This window comes from Micromys minutus (genome assembly GCF_963924665.1).
Source record: "Micromys minutus genome assembly, chromosome: 1".
NCBI classification, from domain to species: domain Eukaryota; kingdom Metazoa; phylum Chordata; class Mammalia; order Rodentia; family Muridae; genus Micromys; species Micromys minutus.
The window spans coordinates 60,371,168-60,391,387 of NC_137969.1; the positions used below are offsets into that span (position 1 = coordinate 60,371,168).

The following is a 20,220-nucleotide window of genomic DNA, read 5'->3' on the forward strand; positions in this document are numbered from 1 at the left end:
CCTACCCCAGCAAAGCCAGGCTCTAGGGCGCCATCCTCCCCGGGCTTGGCCCTGACATTAACAGGGCCAGGAGGAACCGCTAAGGCCACCACCGCCACCCGCCGAGGAGCCGCCCAAACCCATTTGCCGCCACAGCCAAACTTTGCAGCTCCAAGGCGGCCGCCCTGCCGAGGCCACGCCCCAAGCCACGCCCCAGTTAGGTTGAGGCCGCCCCAATCTGCAGGGGCCGCCATCGCTCCAGTGGCATCTGGCCTTGACTTGGGAACCCCAGGCCACATCCCTCCCCTTTCTAGGGCCCAGACAGAAGCTCGAGAGGTAAGCGCAGACGAAGTTTAGAAAGGGTAGGGAGACGGAGAGAACCGACAGGGCCACGACAGCGCGGCGGTACCCGCCCCTTAGAGACACGCTCGGCCGCTTCCGCAGCTGTCGCTGTCCCCTGTCACGTGACGCTTGATCTCGGCTGGCCCCACTTCCGGCCGCTCTAGCCCAGTTATCTCGGTGCTACCGGCGCCTTCCTTGTTTCACTGGCTGTCTCCGTCCCACCTTCCCTTTCCTTCAGGAAGAGTGGCCTTACGGACTCTGAGGTCCCCGGTAAGCTTGTCAGGAAGCGTGTGAGCTTGTGATCTCCCTCCCCTCTGGTTCCTGAACCTCAGTGGAAGGGTCATCCCCTTCACTCCCATCACCCTTGGATGGTCAGTGGAAGAATCGATGGTATTAGCAGCTAGATTGCCCGATTCTCCTCCCCGGCGTCTGCTTTGGCTGCTGTTAGAGGGCTTATTACATGTGGGACAGTGGCTTGGCAATTATCTGCCTGTCCTTCCGAGGTTGACAGGATCGGAATGTCACCCTAAGGCCTGATCGCGATTCTGAAGGCGGGTCGTGGGGTCGCGGCCGGCGGACCGTAGTACACCGGGAGGAAGAGGCCGGGCAGTAAACAGGAAGTGGGTGCGGGCAGTGTCTAGACGACAGGTAGGCTCTGGGGGCACCAGGGAGTTCCTGAATGTGGAGGGGCTGTGTCAGCCAGCCTGATAGTCTTGTGGAGATCTGGCAGGTAACGTTCTGGAGTCGGGGTTGCCCTTGGGGCTCTGCAGGCTCCGGAGGATGGGCGTGTCTGTTCTCCGACCCCTCCCCCCATCCTCAGAGTTCTTGAAACCCGAGGAGTGCTAGGTCGTCAGAGCTTTTGAGGGATGGAGCAGAGTATTGTCATTGAAAGAAACAGTCGCGGAAATTTTATTTTCACACATTTCTCCAGAGTATGGTAGGCTCACCCAGTGTCAAATTTGTATAAGGTTTGAAGGTGGTTTGTATAGATGCTGTTTTAGTGATCCGTTCTGAAAGGTTTGTTTGTTTGTTTGCTTGTTTAATGATTTGAGTCTTAAGTGAATCTGCTCATGTTTTCACTGAGAGAACAATGCATTCTCTGTTCGTTAAATACCTGGTGCTTCCCCAAACCAGTTTTGCCATGAGTAAGCCTAACCAGACTGGTGCATAATGTAGGTATTTGGGAATACTGTACCCATCCATCCCCACACTTTCCCTCAAAGGCTGCTGGGAAAGCTGTGCAATGCCTTTAAATAGCATATATCAGAATTGCTTCTGCATTTCTTATGGAACCTAATGAGATGTGTGAGGCTTTGGCTTGGAGCCTTCCTGTCTTACTAAATGCATTGCCCAGGAACTTTCAGAGAAGAACACACACACACACACACACACACACACATCACTGTTTTGTATGTGTTTTTTGTTTCTTTTTGCTACAATTTTTTAAGTTGACATTTCATTGAGGTTTTATAAATGTTTTTGCATTCACAATGAAAACTACTGAGCAATTTACATTTTATTATAAAAATACTCTTAACAATTTTACACCCAATCCATTTATTAGAGACAGAAAGTTTCTACAAGGTCAGCCAGCAATATGTGGAAAATAAAATGAATATAAAAACATATTTCTTTCAAGTAGACAGTGGTAATGAAGGCATCCATTTGACTCTGTTAAGGAAATAAGACTCATCTGGTCCTGTACCTTCCTGTTTGCAGCCATTCAACCAAAGTCAAGGCTTTGCTTCACAGAAGGGTTAGTCTGGAGCCCTGAAGGGTCAGCATTTTAGGCTCTTCCCAAGACTGGTAAGAACACATACAAGACCTCCAGATGATTTTTGTTTAATGAGGATTAAAGTTTAAATATCATTGTACTTCTGTATCTTACCACTGAAGTTATTATAAACACAATTTTCAATTTCCTTATACAGGCATAATCTAAGTGTAGATTATCAAGACAAAATTTACTTGGCGTGTATTATATTTATAGATATGTTTTATGTTTAATGGCTTATGCATAAAATGTACATTTCTTGTAAAATAGTCAGTTGTTCTTTTCTCCTTAATGTTTCTAGTCTTTTCTGTCTTCTCTGGCTGTGGAGCCCATCCCGTGAAGATGACACATTGGTTTCACAGGAACCCATTAAAAGCCACAGCCCCCGTGTCTTTTAACTACTATGGCATGATCGCTGGTCCTCCTGCCTCAAAGATTTGCAAGTAAGTGTCGGGGCAGCTTGGGAATTGTTGGTTGTGCAAGGAATCAAGTTCCATGGTCAGTACAGAAATGTATACTATACATTCCTAACATTAGCTTATAGTCATTTTTTATTTTATCATTAACAAATGGAGATCACATCGTGTGTTATTTAAGGTTTGATAGTAATCTAGGCTGCATGCTTAATTTTAGATCAGTAAGTGAACTCCAGAAGGGCTAACACACTAATAATCAAAGTCAAACTCTATATTTTAACAGATTCTTAACATTGGATATGAGTCTTGTTAATGGGCCACACAGTAAATGTTTTATGTTCCTAGCAGGGAGAGGTTCCTGTGATTTGAAATAGGCTTCAAAGTAGCGATAGAGAAGAAAGGACTTGAACTGAGCTGAGGTTCACATAATTGTTTACCTTAGATTGGGAATTGGCAAAATATGCCCACTCTGTGTGTGTATGTGTGCGTGTGTGCGTGTGTGCGCATGTGCTCCCTCACCCACAGTTTAACATGCAGAAACGTAAATTCATTTTAAAATGGTTCAAATTAAGGAAAGCATGCCTTTAAAATATGTGACTTAGGCATAAGCATGAGACCTGAGTTTGGATCCCTAAAATTCACATAAAAAACTAGACAAGAAGCACACCTCTGAGCAGCAGCACTGGGGCACGAGGTGTTCAAGTAGACAGGCAGAGCCAAGAGTTCCCTGGTCAGCAAGTTAGCCAAAATAGCAAGTTCTAGGTTCAGTGAGAGACCCAGACATCCAACCCCTGGCTTTCACACATGCCAGGCATACATTTGTACATGCACACTGACTTGTGTTTAGAATGAGGACATTTACAAACAGCTTTGAAAATAGAGTATATTATGCCAGACATTCTGTGTGTTTACAGTTTAAATTTGTCTTCAGCAGTTTGCACCAGTTTTAAATGTCTTAACTCAGTGCTGTCTAATGGGGTTTCTGGAACTCACTGCTTCCTGGATTATATATGGATGTAGATTAGAGATGGTGTAGATAAATCTAGTAGAGGAAGTCATTGAACATAGAGAGAATAGGAATCTCAAAAGTGAAAATCAGAAGGCCAAAGACTAGCAGTTTATAGGTGAGAGAAAACTTGAGACATAGAGAAGAAACGTTACCCGGGAGGAGCATCACAAAATGAGAGAGCGCTCACTGTGACTGAAGGTAATGGAATCTCAAGAAGGAAAGGCAGATGTGCTACACTCTCTGTGCAGTGAAAGAAAGTGTGCAGGGGAAAACTCAGCTATTTTATACTATGGTCATGGTTTTATATTCTGGGTGTATATATATTCTTGTAGTATTGCCAAATTTAAAAATTCAAAATAATTATTATTTAAAATTATAATACATACATTAAATTTTTGTTTTCCCAGAACTATTGGCTAAGTAGCGAAGAATGAATAGTAAATACACTCATTGTTTGTGTTAGTGGGGACAAGTCTCAGTAGACTGAGCGACTGAAACTTGCCTTGCTCTGTAGCTAAGGCTCCTTCTTGCAGGGAATTACAGGCGGCGTTGCCAGCCTTGTCAGTTTTACAAACTTGCTGTATATTTTTATTGTACAATTGGGTTTTATTGCTCAATTGGCATTGCCCCTTTAATTAGACTGAGTTTATTTTTTTTATAACTTCTGAATCACTTGTTACTAGAAACTTAAGTGGATCTGTGGGTATTGTTCCAATGTTCTTGCATTGTAGCCTCTGGGCTGTTTTTGCATAGTCTTGGAAACATGACTTACTTACTTTACTGTCTGTTGATGTAAGTGATTTGAGATCCGCCAGGACTCGGCTCCTTGAATTGTTCACTGATTTGAGCTGTAATCCAGAAACGATGAAGAATGCGGCAGACTTGTATTTCTCTCTTTTACAAGGTTAGTCACAACTATAAACTTAAGCATTTTTAAAAAACAACCATGTGGAATTAGACGCTTAACTTTTCAGATTCAGACAGATTAATCTCCCAGGCTATTTTTTTTGGAATGCATGGGTCTCAGAATGTGACATTTTAGTGGTGGTACATGGTCTTTCTAATATTCTAAAAACTGGATATTTACACGTTTTATATTCTGTTACCAGGAGAATGTGTAAAATGTAAAAGGGAAAAAACGGTACCAGAAGTGTCATTATGGACCTGGAAAAGTAAAATTGTATGACTACACTTTGAGGGTAGAGGGGGAATGGTTCGAGACAGGATTTCCCTGTACATGGAACCTTGGCCATCCAGGAACTCGCTTTCTGTCCTGGCTGGCCTTGAACTCACAGAGCTCCCTGCCTCTGAGTCCCAAGTGCACATGGTAGGAGTGAGTAATATTTTAACCAGAACACATAATGTTTGTTCCACCCTAAAATATATTGCATCTTTGTATAGGTTTCATAAATTCAGTGGGAGACTCTACCCAGGAAAGCAAATTACGATACATTCAGAATTTCAAGTGGACTGACACATTACAAGGACACGTTCCAAGGTAAGCAGGGCTGATGACGCCCCAAATCCAAGTCTGTTTTTAACTATTTAGCTAGAAGAAAAATAGAAGACTGACAAACATTTTCACTTGCTGGGAAATTAATTAGAACACGGACTTAAACTAAAATATATACTATTAAATTTAAAATAGCCTTTCTACCAAACAAACATTTATTTTTGAGATAATATGAATATTAACTTTAAACACCTTAAATAGCATCTAGTTTTTAGTCCAAAACCAGATTCATTTCTGTCCCCTTTCAAGCTGTGTCTCTGCTCTTAGAACTTCTCTTCACAGCTTTTCCACTTCTCGGCTAGTACTAATTGGTCATTGTGCTGTTAACCTTATTTTTAAAAACAGAACTAGATTGTTAAAATGTCAATAGATCTTTGTTTAATAAAAAATAGGAAGGGAGCCACCAAAATGGCTCAGTATTTAAAGGTTCTGGCTGCCAAGCCTGACAAACTGAGTTTAGTTCCCAGAACCTCATAAAGGTAGGAGAGAACCAACTCTCATAATTTGCCCTTTGACCTCCACACACGTCTTGTAGCACATGTAGAACACAAATAAATAAGGATGTAGGTAAGTAAATGTAAAGGGATGAAGTAAAAACAGGAAGGGAGGGACTGGAGATCACAAATGCAGAGTGCTGCTGCCAGAGGAAGAATGGATACTGGGTTTAGACATGCTAGACACAATGCAGGCTCTGACAAGAACAGCCATGGTGACTGGACTTCGATGTAAAGGAGAAAGGACACTGAAGGACACAGTGAGACAATGTAGGCTCGATAAATGATGTAATGTCAGGGACTAAGACACTGTCTGTCCTTACTTTCCTTTCTTTTGTCCTTGAACATGTTACGTGGATTTTAGTAATGTTCAGTACCAATGTTCTCCAGGACCTTTTCTGTGTTTCTCTAAGTAATCAGTCTGTTTTTCAGACCAGAGCTTGCTCCCCGAGACAAACATGGTAGGAGGGAACCAGTTTCTGCAAGTTGTCCTATCATGTCCACATGTGCTTATGATGTGGACACACACACACATTCGCACACGCGCATACATGTTTTGGATTCCATCCTAAGCTTTCTGACTTTTTAAGGATGAGTCTCAGAAATACATCATTCTAAAGCTATTTTGTGTAGCATTGGGAACTACTTTTTCATGATTATTATTGTGAAGTACATAGTTCATACTTGTGCTGGTTAACCTTTTGTCAGCCTGATGTAAACTAGGGAACTCAACTGAGAAAATGCCTCCATCAGGTTGGCCTGTGGGGCATTTTCTTGATGAATGATTCATGTGAAGAGTGTCCAACCTACTCTGGATGTTACCATCCTGGGCAGGTAGTCTTGGGTTGTATAAAAAAGAAGCCAAGCAAGCCACAGGGAGCAAGCCAGTGTTCCACCATGGCCTTTGCTGAAGTTTCTGCCTCCAGCTTTCTGCCCTGAGTTTCTGTTCTATACCATAAGCTATAAGATGAAATAAACCCTTTCTTTCCCCCAAGTTGGCTTTTTTGTTAGATTGGTTGGTTGGTTGGTTGGTGGTTGGTTGTGGTGTGTGTGTGCATGCATATTTTAGCAAAAAGAAAGCAAACTAAGACAATGCTGGACCACTGTATTTAGATTGTCAGCTATCTATATCGTGTGTTCCAGTCACATTTTTGTTTGTTTGTTGTTGGTTTTTTGAGATAGGGTCTCACCGTGTAGCTAGCTAGCTCTAACTGTCCCAGAACTCACTGTGTAGACCAGGCTAGCTTTGAACTCATAGTGTTTCACCTGCTTCTGCTTCCTCAGTGCAAGGATCAAAGGTGTGAATGACTTCCCCCAGCTTCTGTCTTCATAATTTTTTTTTAATTACTGCATTTTATTAGGTGTGTGTGTTCAAGTGTATGTGTGTGTGTGATTGCCTGTCACCATGCATGTGTGAAATGTGAAGAATAACATGCAGGGCTCCCAGGGATTGAACTCAGGATACCAGACTTGGCAGCAAGACCCTTCATCTCCTCTACAGTAAGCTTTGTCCAGCAATGTCATCAGAACTTACAGGACTTAACGATGTCATTTGTAATTCCAGTGCCCAGCAAGACGCTGTTTTTGAACTGATTTCCATGGGATTTAATGTAGCGCTGTGGTATACAAAATATGCTTCAAGATTGGCTGGAAAAGAAAAGTAAGTTAGAAAGCAAAAGTCATATGTGTCTGTGTTATTTTTAAATATACCGAATTTAAGTCTGGGCTATCTATTATGAGGTTCCGTTTAAGTTAGTAGAAGAATTGTTTCATACTATGTACTACAGTTATGAAGCTTAGTCTTTGTTTTGTAAATTTTTATTTATTGTTATTGGAGTAGGAGAGGGACACACATGTCAGGAGTGTATGTGGAGGTCAGAGGTCAGCTCTGTGGAATATGTTCTCTCCTCCCACTTTTACGTGGTTCCAGAGATCGATCCCAGGTTGGCAGCTTGTGCTACAAGCCCTCTCATCACCTCTGCACTGTGATGAAAACCTTCATCTTGTTACATGGTAGACCTAAGGCCCCAAACCAAGAAGTAATTTTTAAAATGTGAATATTTGACTATATTTAATATCTATAAACAAAGCCAGGCATGTATCCAGACGCCTTTTATCCCAGCCCCCAGGAGTTTGAGGCCAGCCTGATCTACAGATCAAGTTCCAGGACAACCACGGCTACACAGAGAAACCCTGTCTTGAAAAACCAAGCAAACTAACTAAATTACTACTGTAAACAATAAACAAAGACTAAAACAATAACAATTAGTTAATAAGATGCAGGTCATTAGAGCTTTCCAGCTTTGATGTATAATCCCAAATACCATCAAGTCGGGTGAAAGGAAGGGCGGAAATGGGCAGTTCATAAGACAGTTGTGGAGGCTCAGAAGCATATAGAAGATGCTCAGAAGACTAAAGAACTGAGCACTGGTCTGTGAGGGAGCTCCATGGCAAAGGTGCTTCCCACCTGACAGTACAAGCCCCAGTGTGGCTCAGAACCCATCAAAAGATGCAAGGGGAGAACTGAGCCCACACACTTGTCCTGGAAGCTCCAGTCATGCACACAGAGGAAATACAATATTTTCTTAAGAACTGTAAAATTAAATGAGACAACTGTTGTAGTAACTAACAGGGATACAGAATTAGGAAACTGGGAAATTAGTTATAATTTGGTATACAGCCATTCAAAATGAATCATGTTTGCTGATATAAATGATACAAATGACCAGGCTAGTGTCTGTGGCTGAAATGTGTGTTAAGTTCATAATCATTTGTATTTGTTTATGACAGAACAATCTGGAAAGAAAAGAAGATCGTTTAGCATTTATTTCTAGGCAAGGTCTCTATTCATTTGTAGAGTCTTGAAATATGTTTCACATAATTTTTATTTTTTCCAATATCAAGTTAGTTTTTTTTTTCTTTTTAAGTAAGAAAACTAATAATAAACACAAATAACTAATGTGTTTTTTTCTAATGCGTTTAAATTATGTGTCTGTGTGTGGGTGTGTGCACATCTCTGTGGAGGCCAGAGGCATGGGGTCACCCTGGAGCTAGAGTCAAAGGTAACTGTGAGCCGCCTGACACGGGTGCTGGGAACGGAAGTCCAGTCTCCTGCAAGGGCAGTGAGTGCTCTTAGCGAATGAGCCTTCTCTCCAGCCCCAGTGTCCTGATAGCGTATTGGCTTTTAGTTCCCGAAGTAAGATCCATCCTCTAACTTAACTACTGTCTTAAAGCATAACAGAAGATGAAGCAAAAGAAGTTCACCGCAGCCTAAAAATTGCAGCTGGGATTTTTAAACATTTAAAGGTAAAGCAGGGGTGGGACGTTACTCTTGAACTGTGTGGTGGAATTAGGAGCTCATTGTGTCACAGGAGCTAGTTCAAGAACAGACTGCCTGCCCCTTCCACTTCTCCATAGCCAAGTCTGGATTCACAAGCACCTTTTCTAAAATGATGGGTCTCTGCGGGAAAGCCGTGCACACCCTGAGCACTGTAAAGCATCGCTTGTGTAGCACAGTGTAGTGCTGTGTGAGTACTTGTTCTTCTGCATTGTCTAGGGAAATGTCTGTACAGATTCAGCCCGGATGCCGTCTTGGCTGGCTGTGTGCAGACGTGGAGGTGGAGTGCTCACATCTGAGCGAACTGCATGTTATATACTCACTGCCTTATTGGGGAGCTACAGCCAAATGCTGAGTGTTAGTAGCTCGTTGCTGACTCATAAAGAAAATTTTAAGTTATAATATTCTGCTTCCTTTTTCGGCTCTTCACCGTGGGTGAGAACGAAACAGATAAAGTCAATGTCTGCGCTGTTGCACACTGCCCTCTGCAGTTGCCAGGAGCAGTCACATTCCACAGAACCGGCCTGAGGTTGCACTCCAGGTCTCTCCCTGCCCGGCCAGCCATCGCATGCTATTTATGCGAGATAGCGTGAAGATGGGATGGGAACTTGGAGGAAACATAATGTTTTCTTGTGAGACTGCCCTTCTGATTCCTTCTGATTACAACTACCGACCACTGAGGAGCCACCTTTATGGTGTCTTTTCATCCTGATCAGATGTGGGATTTGGAGTCTTTTCTTCTTCCATTAGTTCTCACTGTGATGAACAGTTACTGGTGCAGAAGAGAATTTCGGTTATTATTGCAGCCAAGTGCTTTCTGAGATAAAAGTCCTTTGCATTACATTGTATTGACAAAGAAATCTACCCATAACCTAAATTTTGCTATTGGGTTCTTATAAAGTTCACTTTGAATACTCAAGACCTCACCTTGCCTGTGTGCTCACAGCTACTGCTTGGTCTGTTCACTTAGTTTCCCAGTGAGTCTAATTTGAATGTCCTATCAGGTGTTCTTTCACCTTTGACAACAGTGTTTCTGTTCTTTTCCTCTAGGACAGTCATATACCCAAACTTCTTACACCAGCAGAAAAGGGCCGGGATTTAGAGGCTCGGCTCATCGATGCATATGTCATCCAGTGCCAGGCCGAGGCTCAAGAAGGTATCCTAAATACTTTAAGGTGTTTTGGCTTATTTGTTTTTAAGAATATTTATATTGGTTTTTAATTCTTGGATGTAATCATATTAAGTTTCAGGTTTTAAAAATTGATTGTGAAGGTTATTGCTTTTAACATTCCCTTTACTGTCAGCAGGAGAGTTCCTTATAGCCAGTGCTCCTTAAAGGCTTTTGATTTCATACCTTTTTGACAGCATTAGTGTTAATCTCCGGGTTTTCTTTCTTTTTTTTTTTTTTTAATTTATTTTTAGGCATGTGCACGCGCATATGTAGGGGGTATGTTATGTATGCAGGTGCCTTTGGAGGTCAGAAAAGGACATCAAATCCCCTGAAGTCTTCCATAGTGCATGTTGGGAACTGAACTTGGTTCTTTTGAAAGGCCAAGATGTGTTCTTAACTCTGGGAGCCATTGCTCTGGCCCCAGACACTGGTTCTTTAACTCATCTTCCCTCTTACTTTTTGCTTATTGCTTTTCTTCTCCCACCCATTAACTTACATTGAGGCCTTCCTCTTTCAGTTGAAGGAAACAATAACTGACGAAGCTTTGGAGTTATTCTATATTCTAAAATGGAGTGCTTTGAAAGTATTTTTCTTTATGCCAAGCTATTTTATAGTGTGGCATGTGTTCTTGGCTAATAATTGGCTAGTTATTTAAAGATACTCAAAATTAGTGTCTTCTTTTTGTATTTATATTTTCTATAAATTGTCAAATTAAAACTTATTTTTAAAAATCCTATGAAAATTTGAAAAAAAAAGACCATCAGGTTGCCTTTGCCATTATAACTGAACTCCCCATAGATGGCTGTGAACTCAGAAAATGTAATTACTGTGTGTTGGTTGCAGTAACCATCGCCCGAGCAATTGAACTGAAGCATGCTCCAGGACTGATCGCTGCACTTGCATACGAAACGGCCAGCTTCTACCAGAAAGCAGGTGAGCTTACTGTGTTGTCAAACTCTCAGGCCTTAGGGAGAAAAAAGATTCTCTTATTTCCCATTACAACACTAGAATAAAGTCTTTGGGCTTTTGGCCTTTTTTAAAATAAGAGTCCAGGCCTGCTGGCACAGCTGCTCTAGAAGCTGAGGTAGGAGGGTTGTACCAAGGCCTGTCTGGGCTAAAAAGTAAGATCAAGGCTAGCCTGGGCAATTTGTCTCAAAAAATAGGGAGCCAGCTCTGTGGGTAGAGTGCTTGCCATATGAATATTAGAACCTAAGTTCAGTCACTAGGACATAAAAAAGCCAAGTGCAGTGGCTTGTGGTCTGAGAACTGAGAAGTGGTTAAAGGAGATCTCTGGCTTGCTAACCAGCTAGCCTCACTTCATCTGTTAGTTCCAAGTAAAAATGAAGAGATCTTGTCTCAACATACAAGATAAATAGCCTCCATAGATAGCACACACATGAGCATGCACATACACCTGTGAGTTAATTAATATGTTATAAGTTAATATAAGAGGAGCTTGAAATATAGCTAGGAGCAGAGCACTGGATCCGTCCCCAGAGCGTCATGTGTTAGATGACTTCTAATAGACTTTTTCACCAGTAATATCCAGTCATGTAGCCTTTGGTTTTTATGGCCTTTAGAACTATCTTATATAGGTATATATGTATGTATGTAGATAGGTAGTTAGTTAGTTTGTTAGTTTTTAAGACTAGGTCTTCTGTGTAGTCCTGGCTGTCCTAGAACTCACTAAGTAGACCAAACTGGCCACAAACTCCAGAAGTCCACATGCCTCTGCCTTTCAAGTACTGAGACTGAAGGTGTGCAACTGCCCCGATCTTTATAAACATTTCATAATTCTCAACGTTATTTAGATTATATAATGACAGTAAAGTATTACTAGACTACTTATAACTTGACTAGGACATGTTGAGGGTGGGAACCAGACTTGGCTCCTGCGATGTAAGAAACACGCTTAGGTTTCTGTTTGGAGGCTGGTTGCTGTTTTAGTTGCTGAGTAGATAAGAATAAATTCACAGTCTGGCGGAGGAGTCAGGTCATGATGTAAGATACATGACATCAGTCGTGTAGAGCTGAACAGTATGGACATGCTAGTGAAGGTTTGCAAGAGGAAGGTGGTTTTTAGTCTCATTTCAAAACATACTGAGTCTGATTTGATTGGATCATAACTCTGAAAGAAAATTCCCAGGCTCACACATGGGCTTGCTCTGTGATGGAATGAGCTGGCTCAGCATTTACAGGCTTTGGAGGAAATGAAGAAAGGTTTGACAGTTATAATAGAGTTAAAATTAAGAAAGACAAAAAGTGTTTGGAGTATGTGAACACATGTGGACATGTGAGTGAGTGAATGTGTACTTTTCATGCAAGGTTCAGTAATGGTTGAATGGATGTTAGTTGTTTCTGGCCATGTGCCTAGCTATATTATATACAACTTTAAAGCTATGATATAAATGCTTCATTTGAAATCCTTAGTTCTCTCTCATTTGTCATTAACTTAAAGCTACATTAGCCATCAAATTTAAGAGGTATTTAAATTGTTCAAATATGTAATTATGGGAAACTAAATCCTGTTAAATATTTAGTGTTTTGTTTTGTTTTCTATGTTTGAAAGCTTGAGTTTAGACTAGACAGCATTCTGCTTTAGCACCAGAACACAGGAGCTAAGTCCAGTGAAACGGGGTGAAATGATACTTTGCTTTTTAAAATGTAACTTTAGATCATACTTTGTCCAGTTTGGAACCTGCACACTCTGCTAAATGGAGAAAGTACCTTCACTTGAAGATGTGCTTCTACACGGCTTATGTAAGTGCCAGTAACCCTGCAGACAGTGAGCGCGCTCCATCCAGCCCCTTCTGGCCTCACCAGTGAGGGACAGCTCAGTAAATGTTTACTAGCAGGAGTGGGTGGAAGGAAATGGTAGAGTTATAGACCTGGAAGTGCTATATCTAAAACAAAGGCTGGAGACTGAGAATTCTCTCAGTTGTTTTATCCTGTCTATTTGGAAGGACAACAACAAAGTCGCTTAATGATCTAAAGATAGCTCTGTAGGCGAAGTACTTACACAGCAAGTGTGAAGACCTGAGTTCAGATCCCGAGAAGCCATGTAAAGCTGGTGTACATCTGTAATCCCAGCAGCCCTGCAAGGCAGAGAAACCAGCAGCTAGCCTTTTATACCTCACAGCAAACAACAGGACACCCTGCCTCAGACAGTGGAAGGCAGGGACTGACCTCCAATGCCCTGCCTCACTCACACCCCCTCTGTACTCACACTAATTCTGTCATTGGCTTATGACTTAAGGTATACCATACAGAGTATATTACCTAGGTGAAAACCACCAGTATGTGCCTTTTAGTTAATTAAACCACCAAACTTGTTCCAAGATTGTCAGCATGGGAGAGGCAGTTAAACATTTTTTCAGAATTGAGTATTTTATCTATTACATGTCATAATGTTTTCCACTTACTGCTGCCAAAAACCATGTATCTGCATCAACAGATTTTAAAGACTAGGTTTTCAGGCTGTTGCATTTTTCTTAAAACCTGTGGTCTTTGCTAAGAGTAGTGATGCGTGCCCTGGCATTTGAAGGTGAGGCTGGAGGGTCCTGAACACAGTCTGAATTCCAGCAGACTGCTGCAGGGGACACACGCACACACACACACACACACACACACACACACACACACACACACACACACACGAACACTTTTTTCCTTTTACATATGCATAACAAATAATTTATTCCTTTATTTACCTCTGTCCTGATTTTTAAAAGAAGCTTCAGCTAGCTGTTTTTACTCTTGGAACATGATTAGAAATCTACTTGGCCTGAGGGCTGGACCTAGTTCTACCTTTTGTTTGGGCAGAGATATGGGGTGGGGCTTACCTCAAGTAAATGATAGAAAGAATTACATCAATAATCTAAACGGTGACTAACAGTGCCTAGCTGACATGTAAGTGTGCAGACAGAACATATGAAAACGTGTTTCTTTTACCAGGCGTATTGCTACCATGGCCAGACTCTGTTGGCGAGTGATAAATGTGGAGAAGCAATCAGATCTCTCCAAGAAGCAGAAAAATGTAAGTTTGACTTTTAGAATTAGAATTTTAACTCCCTTTTAAGAAAAGAAAAGCTTTCATTCTAAAGGGAATGAGTAGATTCTGGCTGAGTTCTTGAAAGGAAATAGGCAAGATGGAGGAAAACAAATCTTACCCTGGAGCCTGGAGAAAACGCCACCTTCGATAGTGTCGTTTTGTTGCTTTTATGGTGTGTGAGTTCAGCTGGAGTGATGTCGCTGACTTAAAGCCCTTTAGTAGTCACTAGCAGGACAGATTATTCTGAGACTGTTGTCCTCTCGGCAGTGTATGCAGAGGCAGAAGCCCTGTGCAAAGAGTATGGGGAAACCAAAGGGCCAGGGCCAACGGCCAAGCCATCAGGACACTTGTTCTTTCGGAAGCTCGGAAGCCTTGTGAAGAACACCCTGGACAAATGTCAGAGAGAAAATGGCTTCATGTGAGTATTGCTCACTCTTCAACTCTAGGACCACATTGTTAAAATAGTAGCAGCTTAATACAGTTCTTATCTCTAGTCCCAAAAGATGTGTCTTAAATTGCATTTAAATTTAGTATTAATTTTCTTTTTAAATTGGTGCTAAAATTGTTTGTAAGGCTTTTTATTCTGTATATGATGATGTCGTAAAATAGGGTTTAAATGTAAATGTGATTGTTAACATAAAGTTTATTTCATCAGTTCACTCCCATAAAGACTTCATTTTCTTTTAACTTTGTTTCCATGTTACATCTGTGTGCAGGGTGTGAAATGTAAGTGTAGTATGTGTTTGTTTGGGGGTGTCATAGTTTGAATATGCTTGCCCCAGGGAGTGACACTATTAGGAGGTGTGGCCCTGTCAGAGTAGGTGCGTCACTGTGGGTGTGGGCTTTAAGACCCTAATTCTAGCTACCTGGGAAGTGAGTCTTCCATTAACAGCCTTCAGATGAAGATGTAGAACTCTCAGTTCCTCCTGCACCATTCCTGCCTGGATGCTGCCATGATTCCTGCCTTGATGATAATAGACTGAACCTCTGCACCTGTAAGCCAGCCCCAATTAAATGTCCTTATAAGAATTGCCATGGTCATGGTATTTGTTTAGCAGTAAAGCCCTAACTAAGAAGGTGTGTGTGTGTGTGTGTGTGTGTGTGTGTGTGTGTGTGTGTGTGTGTGTGTGTTCAGCTTCTTTTGCATATCTCTCTCACTTTGGTTTGAGTTAACTATAAAGCAGGAAATTTTACTTTTCCCATAATTCCTACTGTTTTTTTCAGACAGTGAGACTACGACTGTTAGTAAATCAGTGTGCAAACTGTATTTTTGTGCCTTTCCCTGCCTATTTCTTTGTATTTTTCCTGTCACACTGAACTTTTCACTTGTCTGGTTCAGTTTTTAATCACTTCCCTTGAAAACAGACTGAGCCTCCAAGTCCAGGCCATGGTCCCTCTTTCTGTCCTTGGAAGCTTCCGTTGCATCGTGCTGTGAATGATAGGGCTTCCTGACTTTACCAGCTGTCCACATGTGACTGCCTCAGGGGAGAGAACTGTCATACTCACTGGAGGCCTTGAACATTATTAGGTACTCAAGTAGTTGCTGAATAATGAATAAATCACTATTGAAATTGCTTTTACAGTTACTTTCAAAAAATTCCAACAGAAGCCCCACAACTGGAACTCAAAGCAAACTATGGGCTGGTAGAGCCTGTGCCTTTTGAATTTCCTCCTATGAGTGCTCACTGGACACCGGAAGCGTTGGCTGCATTTGATCTCACCAAGAGACCCAAGGATGACAGTGTATGAGAACAGGTTTTTCCTTACCTCCTAGACTATAGAGAAGAAGCATATAGAGCAGGTCTATGTATTTGTCTACATTCTCAGTGAGCTAACGATGGTGCTCGATCTACTCTGGTGATTGTTCTCAGGAGTAGCCCTGCGCCATTAGTGTCCTGGTTTTCTATATAATTCACCCACATTGTTTTCAACAGTGTTTTGTTCTCACTACTTGTCAGTGCTTTCCCTAAGAAGTAAAGGCCCTGTGTTGATGTTGCTATATGTTCCTTTGACACTGGGTATTTGAAGACTGGATTTAACTTCAGCCTTCCATCAGTCTTCCAGGAGTAATGCAGACGCTTTTACATTCACTGAGACCCACGCACGGTAAAGGGTAGCTCACATGGCAAGTGTTAGGCCTAGTTACCAAAAGACTAGGGATTCGTGACAGAAAGAGTGGGGACAGGCTTACAGCCCTGGTACTCCTTGAAATTGCATGTGTTATGCAGTTTCCTCCCCATACAACTGCTCCTTAAAATAGCCATCTTTGCTCCCTATGAAGCCTCTAAAATAGTACCTTTAAAGACAGCTTGCATTGTCCCAAATTATCTCCACATGCTAGGGTCCCATTACCGAGTTGTTCCTCCTAGAAAGATTGATAGTACTAGATAGAGTACCTGCTGGATGTGGAGCCCACAGTTCACATTCCAGTCCTCTGGATGTTGCATTTTAAGTGCAGTGATGTCCTTAGATAGATGGAGCACCCTTGAAGGTCTGAGGTAGAGCAGATCTTTGTGGGTTTCTCTACGTCATTTGCATACTTATCTTGTTTTCTTTCTCCTTAGATCAAACCCAAACCAGAAGAGGAAGTGAAACCTGTAAAAGAACCAGATATCAAACCTCAGAAAGACACTGGGTGCTCTGTCTCATAAAAATGTCTGTCACTCACTTAGAAATTTCTGCTGGTCCATAAGAGAAACCTCGGGACGTCAGTTCACCTTTTCTGACTTCTCTGAGGCCCATAGGATAATTGTCATCTTCAGAGAGACTTGGCCTTTAGTTTATTTATTCTTGATTTTTAACATAGAGGCATTTCATGCTTTTGTTTCTGGGCTCTGCTTTTTTAATCAGGACATTTGGAAGGGTTGTTTTTTATGCCTCTAATGATTGTCTATGGGAGGTTGGACCTTTTTTGAACTCTAGATAGTAAGTTTCATGTTAATGTTTTTCTACTTTCACAAAAATGTTTATTTTTCTTGTTTGATACCAGAAGAATGTTTTGAAAAGAGATGAATTCGCCTCTCATCACCAACTTGTTAGATCTGAATCTAGCTCAGTCTGGTAGGGAAACAAAATCACAGTTAAAATCAGAAAACCTTAGACCAAGTTCTTTCTTTACATTTAACCAGAATCTATAATTACTAGAAATCACTGTCTTCAAGAATGTGTAAGTTACTTGGAAATCTACAGTATGGGCCTGTGCCCCTCAACCCCTGCACTTACCAGCTCAGTACCACGCTGTTCCTGGCACCCTCAGTACTGAGACAGTGGTGTTTGTTTGTTTGCTTGTTCGTTTTTTTGTTTGTTTTTTGTTAGTACCTTTTCTAATGAATTTTTTACTTAAGGGGTAAAGCTTTGTACTATCATTTAGAGTGCTTCTGTGTAAAGAGAGAAAAGGAATGGAAGTATGTTTTGAAGAAGTAAAATGTTGCATGTTGTAAAGAAAGCCTTTGCAAGCTCAACCAAGATAGGTTGTCCTGGATCACACTGGTAATTGCTTTGTTAGATGCTTTTTAAGAACATGTCTTTTGTTACCTGAGTTGGGTATACCTTGTGTTTTTAACGTGGTTTTCTTCAATATGTATTCTATCAGAATTGTTTGGCTTTAGGCTGAAGGCCATAGCAACAGGTTAGGATATAGACACCCAAACTAGGATCTTCAAAGTGGATTGTATCCCTTAAAGGATTTGGTTCTGTCCACAAAGTGGGAATGGTGGCTGTGTGATACTTTACCAAGTAACAGATGTGGGTGTATCCTACATAGTTACCCTCCTGGGGTGTTAACTTCCTCTTCTAGGTGACAGATGCTTCACGTAATAAGAATAATAATGTATGTGAGAACTTATTGTGTGCCAAACAGTGTATGAGCACATACGTAGACCACTGCATCCCCTTAGCAACCTTGTGAGAAACACATCAATCTGCATAAAATATTGAAACAGGAATATATATCTCATGATGAAGAATGAACAGATTATACCTGTCAATCAAGATTGTAGTCAATAAATGATATATCATAGTTTATACTCCTTTGAGAAGCTACATATAATCACTAAGGGTTTTTAATAATTTACAGTGTTGATCACAGCTTGCAGTTTCTCATAGTTGAGGCTATAGCTTTCAGAACACTTGGAGTAACTATTGATGGGCAGTAAGTTTTATTTTGCTGCCTATAGAAAAAGAGTACTTAAGTTTTTGTCCTTCCTACAGAGTCACTTGTTAAATGCCAGTTACTGACAAAACTAACTAGTACTTGCTGCTGCCTGTCTCTGCTCTGCCTGCAGGACTTGTTCCATGTGCTCATTAACTAGGTCACACTGCGGTTTCTATGGACTAAGGTGCCATTCATGACATGGAAACACGTAGTATGTCCGGCGCTTCTGTAAAGGGCAGTAATATAGTGGTTTAAATCCATGGTTGGCAATATTCACATGATCGAATGAGCAGTCTTCAGTTGACTGCAGAGGTAACCCGGAACCCTAACATACCCCATAACATGAGGTTTTGAAGTAGTATTGGGAACGTGAGGAGACACCGACTAGAAAGCACTGCATGAAGGTTGTGGAGAGATGAAACTGGACATTGATGTTGCATGTTCTTCATACCAGGGAAGGGCGGCTCACATGCTACTCTGTACAGTGTTTATATGATTTATCTTTTTATTTATGAAAATAAAAGCCATTTTACTTACATATTCACTGGATTTGTGTGACAATGTCTGCTAGAAGAAATTTGGTACAGTAAAGGTTCTTTCCTACAGTGACACTTTAAATGACATTTGTGTCAGCTCTTTGCTTCCTGAGTTAATTCCCTTGGCATACTCAGTTTATGCTTGTGTTTGGTGCTTAACTACCTCTTAATGTGACAAGCACAGTTTTAATCAGCTCATCTAGCTCACATGACCAGTTCAAGCAGTATTCTGTGAGCTGTGGCTACCTGAGCCACACCTAAGGAGCTTCCAGGATTTCAAGCAATGTAATGTTTTGTCTACCATGATGTAAACTTGGAAATGCCCAGAAACAGTCACATAACTGCACACAGGCACATAGTTAAAACTAAAGATGAAGGTTCGAGATCATCCCAGGTGACCAATGTCCTGGGGAGTGACAATGGCTGGCTTAGACTGGATATGTCCCTGTTGTACATTCTCACTGACTGCTGCTGTGCACACACAGCTCCAGTTCTTTTTGTGAGGTTGTGCTCAGCCCATGTTAGACCTCTGCACAGCGTCTTGCATTGGGAACAGTGGAAGCTGAAAGAGGGTTGATTAAATTACTCAATGATGGTTCTTTGCTTTTGTAACCCAATCCATTTGCAAATGTGATGATAAGTGAAAACAGTAGTAAGGTTGTAGGTCAGATGCCTTCCTCCTTCAAGTTAGAAGCCAGTATGTGGTATATAATTGAAATGATTAGAGATAATAACAAGAAAAATACTAAAATTGTTTAAAAATAGAAAGTAGGACTATTGCAAGTTCATATTTTATAATCCATTCCATAGTTCCTTCCCATACTCATTAAATTTAACCAATTGCATGATTTAGTCATAAGTGAATCCTGAGTTCCAGCCATACATCAGGACAAGAACATCACTGGGCAGACATGACAGCAGCAAACTAGGAAAAACATAACCAACTGTGGTTTGAATGAGAATGGCCCTCATAGGTTTGTTTATATATTTGGTCCCCAGTTGGTGAAACTTGGGGATTAAAGGGTGTGGCCTTGAAGGTGGCATTTCATTCGTTACAAGCTTGAGGTTTCAAACTGGATCAAGATGGGAGCTGTCAGCTACTTCCCCAGCATTTTACCAAGACGTCACAGACTAACCCTCTGGAATCTTAATTGATATGTTTTCTGTAGGTTGCTTTGGCTGTGGTATTTGGTCACAGTAATAGGAAATTAAGACAGAAGTTAGGACCCGGGAGTGGGCTACTGCTCTCACGAACCTGGCCGTGTGAGTAGGAGCTCAGAAGACAGTTTGGACTATAAAGGTCCAGCTCAAGAAGTTTTAAAGGAGAATAGAAGTCGTTAGGTTAGAAGGCATTCTTGTGATATTTTGGCAAAGCATACAGTTGCTTTCTGCCCTTGTCTTAAGAACTTGCCTGAGGCAAAATTGAAATGTTTTATCTAAATTTT

The 20,220-nt window shown here is 41.3% G+C and overlaps 1 protein-coding gene across 3 annotated transcripts; it reads left to right on the top strand.

Moving 5' to 3' along the window:
* The first annotated feature begins 213 nt into the window (after positions 1-213).
* BROX (BRO1 domain and CAAX motif containing) lies at positions 214-18,766 on the top strand. 3 transcript variants are annotated; one of them, XM_080909862.1, is made up of 14 exons: positions 219-315; positions 2,041-2,127; positions 2,397-2,538; positions 4,318-4,424; positions 4,922-5,018; positions 7,092-7,187; positions 8,761-8,833; positions 9,915-10,020; positions 10,879-10,968; positions 12,710-12,795; positions 13,990-14,071; positions 14,354-14,504; positions 15,670-15,829; positions 16,651-18,766. In XM_080909862.1, the coding sequence occupies exons 3-14, from the start codon at positions 2,438-2,440 to the stop codon at positions 16,735-16,737; spliced, it is 1,236 nt and encodes a 411-aa protein (XP_080765988.1). In that variant the 5' UTR covers positions 219-315; positions 2,041-2,127; positions 2,397-2,437; the 3' UTR covers positions 16,738-18,766. The 3 variants fall into 3 exon arrangements, with proteins under 3 accessions (XP_080765989.1, XP_080765988.1, XP_080765987.1); XM_080909863.1 differs by lacking the exon at positions 2,041-2,127 and having other exon boundaries at positions 214-315; XM_080909861.1 differs by lacking the exons at positions 219-315; positions 2,041-2,127 and adding an exon at positions 497-591.
* Positions 18,767-20,220: the final 1,454 nt, after the last annotated feature.